The sequence below is a fragment of the Lotus japonicus genome, chromosome 4, assembly GCF_012489685.1.
Source record: "Lotus japonicus ecotype B-129 chromosome 4, LjGifu_v1.2".
NCBI lineage: Eukaryota > Viridiplantae > Streptophyta > Magnoliopsida > Fabales > Fabaceae > Lotus > Lotus japonicus.
In genome coordinates this window covers 1,527,474-1,530,788 of record NC_080044.1, presented here as the reverse complement: position 1 = coordinate 1,530,788, position 3,315 = coordinate 1,527,474, and the positions used below count along the sequence as shown (strand labels likewise).

At 34.7% G+C, this 3,315-nt stretch overlaps 1 protein-coding gene across 1 annotated transcript; it reads right to left on the bottom strand.

The window, feature by feature from the left end:
* Positions 1 to 1,312: 1,312 nt before the first annotated feature.
* On the bottom strand, positions 1,313 to 2,918 carry LOC130716149 (probable F-box protein At4g22030). Its single transcript, XM_057566351.1, has one exon. The coding sequence runs from the start codon at positions 2,777 to 2,779 to the stop codon at positions 1,472 to 1,474; it is 1,308 nt and encodes a 435-aa protein (XP_057422334.1). The 5' UTR covers positions 2,780 to 2,918; the 3' UTR covers positions 1,313 to 1,471.
* Between the last annotated feature and the right edge of the window lie 397 nt (positions 2,919 to 3,315).

Here is a 3,315-nt window from a genome sequence, read left to right as displayed (position 1 = left end):
GTTTAGAGAGAATCCCAAAATCTAACGAGAAGTTTGGCAAAGGGCCCAACCCTCGTCGCTTCTCTTTCTCATAATGTAACTTGAATAGTGGCCAACTTACCATAAATTATCAATATACAATTCTTCCTAACTATATATTTCCAAATTCATAGAGCGTTGACAAGGATTATGATTCAGCTTTATTTTATTCAGCCAATTATAATATAGAGAATAATCTTGCGTCTTGAAAAGTCAAATGTCTAAAGAAAGTGACTCCTAAATCAAATGTCGTAGGAGACCAAATGTTGCATATCCTAAAACAAAACCTTGTGTTTCTATATCAAATAACTGCACAAATAATGAACAATAATAATTTTTTTTCACATTTGAACCACTCTTACACTAAGATGGGAAAGGAAGAAATGAGAGTATACCATTCCATTTTATTTCAGCTAATGAATTTTACCTTTTCAACATTCAATTTAAGAGGGCCACCAACAACGACTATACCAGGCCATTGATTTTTTCATAGCTATTGAAGGGGTGACAGTAGGTCCCCAGGAAACACACCTTAACACTTCATGTGGCACAAGTGGCAACAAATAAAACAAACAAAAAGGATGTTGATATATTCACAACCACTTACTCTTGTAGAAAATGTAGTGAAAATAGTACATGTTGTGGTTTTTTATGTTTAGCTTAAGAATAGAGAAAATTGGTGTATTTTATAGTTTTTATTATTTGTTAAACTTCCACGTCTCTTTCTTTAACTTTTTAGAACAAGAAGAGCTTGGAAAATGGAGTTGAGCTTGCAAGAGATATTAGAGAAATCAAATGGGAAATTGGATCTAAATTCATTATATCAATCTTTATGGGTCTAGTTAGGATTACTTCACCTATAGAAATGATGAAATATATGGTCTAAATAATAGTATTTGGTTTGATAAAATTATGAAATAAATATATAATCAGGATTGGAAAAAATAATTAATGCAAAAATGTTTTCAATCTCTTCTTATTTCAAGACATTACTAATAAAAGAACAACATTATGGAACCATATCGTTTGAATGTGACATTGAATAATTAGTGGTCAGTGTTAAAATGTTTTACTAAAGCTATTTTCATAAATTTAACAAAATATTGGTGTGAAAATAAGCTGTAACAAACCCTTCCAAACATACATATTTGTATTTTTAGGTTGGTTCTTGAATTATCTTTAGTTGTATGAGTTATCTAAAAATACTCCCCTCAGCTAAATTTGAAAGTTTGAATTAGACAAAGTGGACTTATCAGAATATTAATTAGCATTCAAGCTGTCAAAACAAGAACAATTATGAAAAGTTATGAATAAATATCATTGAGTCAATTTCCCTAATGTACAAATACAGCTTCTCTTCTGTCTAAAGTCATGTCATTGGACTGACTATATACAATTAATAAAGAATTAGAGAATGAATGAATGCATCCTCATGAAATCAATTAATGTTATCCTAAAAGAGCTTGCTGGCAAATTCATCAATGCCAATTCCTTCCATGCTACAAGCACCAGATTTAGAAGCAAGTTGTCTGAGCTCAGAAACACTTCTTCCCAACTTCATTGCTACCTTCATTTCAAAAATCTCACCATTTTCTCTTTTTTCCAAGTCTTTCTCTTCAAGTGTAGCCTCAATTGTCTCTTCCAACAGCTTGAAGAATCCACCACAGTTTCTGTACATCTCAAACACCATCCCAACTTGGCCACCATGTTCAAATGCATTAATCACAGAAGCCAATGACCCTGCCATGACAGGAACTATAGCTGCCATTGGACCATTTCCCACAAATGATGACCCCAATGCTGCAATGCCAGTTAGTAAAGGCCCTGCAATTGCCAAACTCTTGTGAACCTTCAATGCAATGTTTCCAAGCCTATCATAATCCTCAGCATCTTTCCTTTTCACTACTTCAATAACTTCCCTCATTTCCATTTCTAGTTCCTCACTCCATCCATTAACCCTGTTGTACTCTGTTTTCTTCCCCTGCATTTTACCTTGCTCTGTTTTACTCTTCCACTGGAACAGAGTTGCAGGCCACCAAACAGAAGGTTCTAATTTCTTAGGAAATTTTTCAAGCATTGCACCCAATAAGGGAAGTGGGTAAGCTTTGTCAAGTGCCAACACCTTCTCCATTGAACCCTTCACATCTTCCTCGGTTGGATTTCCAAAAGCAATTTTTGTTTCAATTTCACTTTGAAGCTGTTTGAACAGCCTTGTAGCACAGCGTTGCTCCTCAGCTAGCTGTGATGGTTGGATCTTATTCATGATGAGAAGCAACCCTGTGGCAGCAGAAAACAAGAGAGTTGACGAGAGCTTCATAGCTAGAAGTGAACTTTCACCGTCACCGCCATGTGCGGCTGCAACACCGCACATGGTTGTGGCGGTGAGAGTGATCATGTTGATGGATTTTAAGAGAAGGGTGTTCCAATTTTGTCTTTGTTCTCTGACGTTGTTGTGCATCTCAACTCTGTCAGCTACTGCCTCTAGAATTGCGTAGAGTTGAAGAGTGATGGCCTTAGATTTTTTTGGGCTGTAGAAAGTGTCATATATTTGTGTGCTGACTGCATTCTTTAATTCTAATGGGGTTGTTGTTTCTGTGAATCCATTGATTTCCTCAATTTGAAGCTTTCTTGTTGGGATTTTTGAGAATGAAGAAAACACTTGATGAGGTTTTGGGACATGGATTGAAGCGTTGACTTTTCTAAGAGAACAAGGGCAAGAAGAAGAAGAAGAAAGTATGGATGTGATTTGTAAGGAAGCCATGAGAATATGAGATGAGAGATTAATTGGATGATATAAAGAATTTCAGATCAGTGTTGTCTTTTGTTGATGATTTGTGTTTAGGAGGAGAATTGGAGATGGAAGAGATTTGAGTGTTGTTGATGATTTGAATGAATGAAGGTTGGGTGGTGTACTTATATATATATATATATATATATATATATATATATATATATATATATATATATATATATATATATATATATATGCATTTATGATTTGTGAAGGAAAGACACCAAAACTGAAGAGGGAAGAAGTCAGGGAGAGGAAAATGTTGACAAAATAATAAATGAATGTATAAGACTGGACTTGGCCTTACTGTGTTGGCTGACCTTTTCCAGTTCTCAGATTTGTAACTTTAAACCCCCCTTCCTTTCTTTCAACTTTCAATATGCGACGCAGTAAAGCCACCAAATCCTTCCAACTTTGCTTATTTCAAGATTGGATATTTATTTTTCATTATGAAGAAGGTATTCAAAACTGGTAGTAATAAGATTAATTATCTCAAAACTATGGAA

What these genes read in the sequence shown, in the direction of transcription:
- LOC130716149 (XM_057566351.1), bottom strand. Translation starts at nt 2,779, where the DNA reads ATGGCTTCCTTACAAATCACATCCATACTTTCTTCTTCTTCTTCTTGC.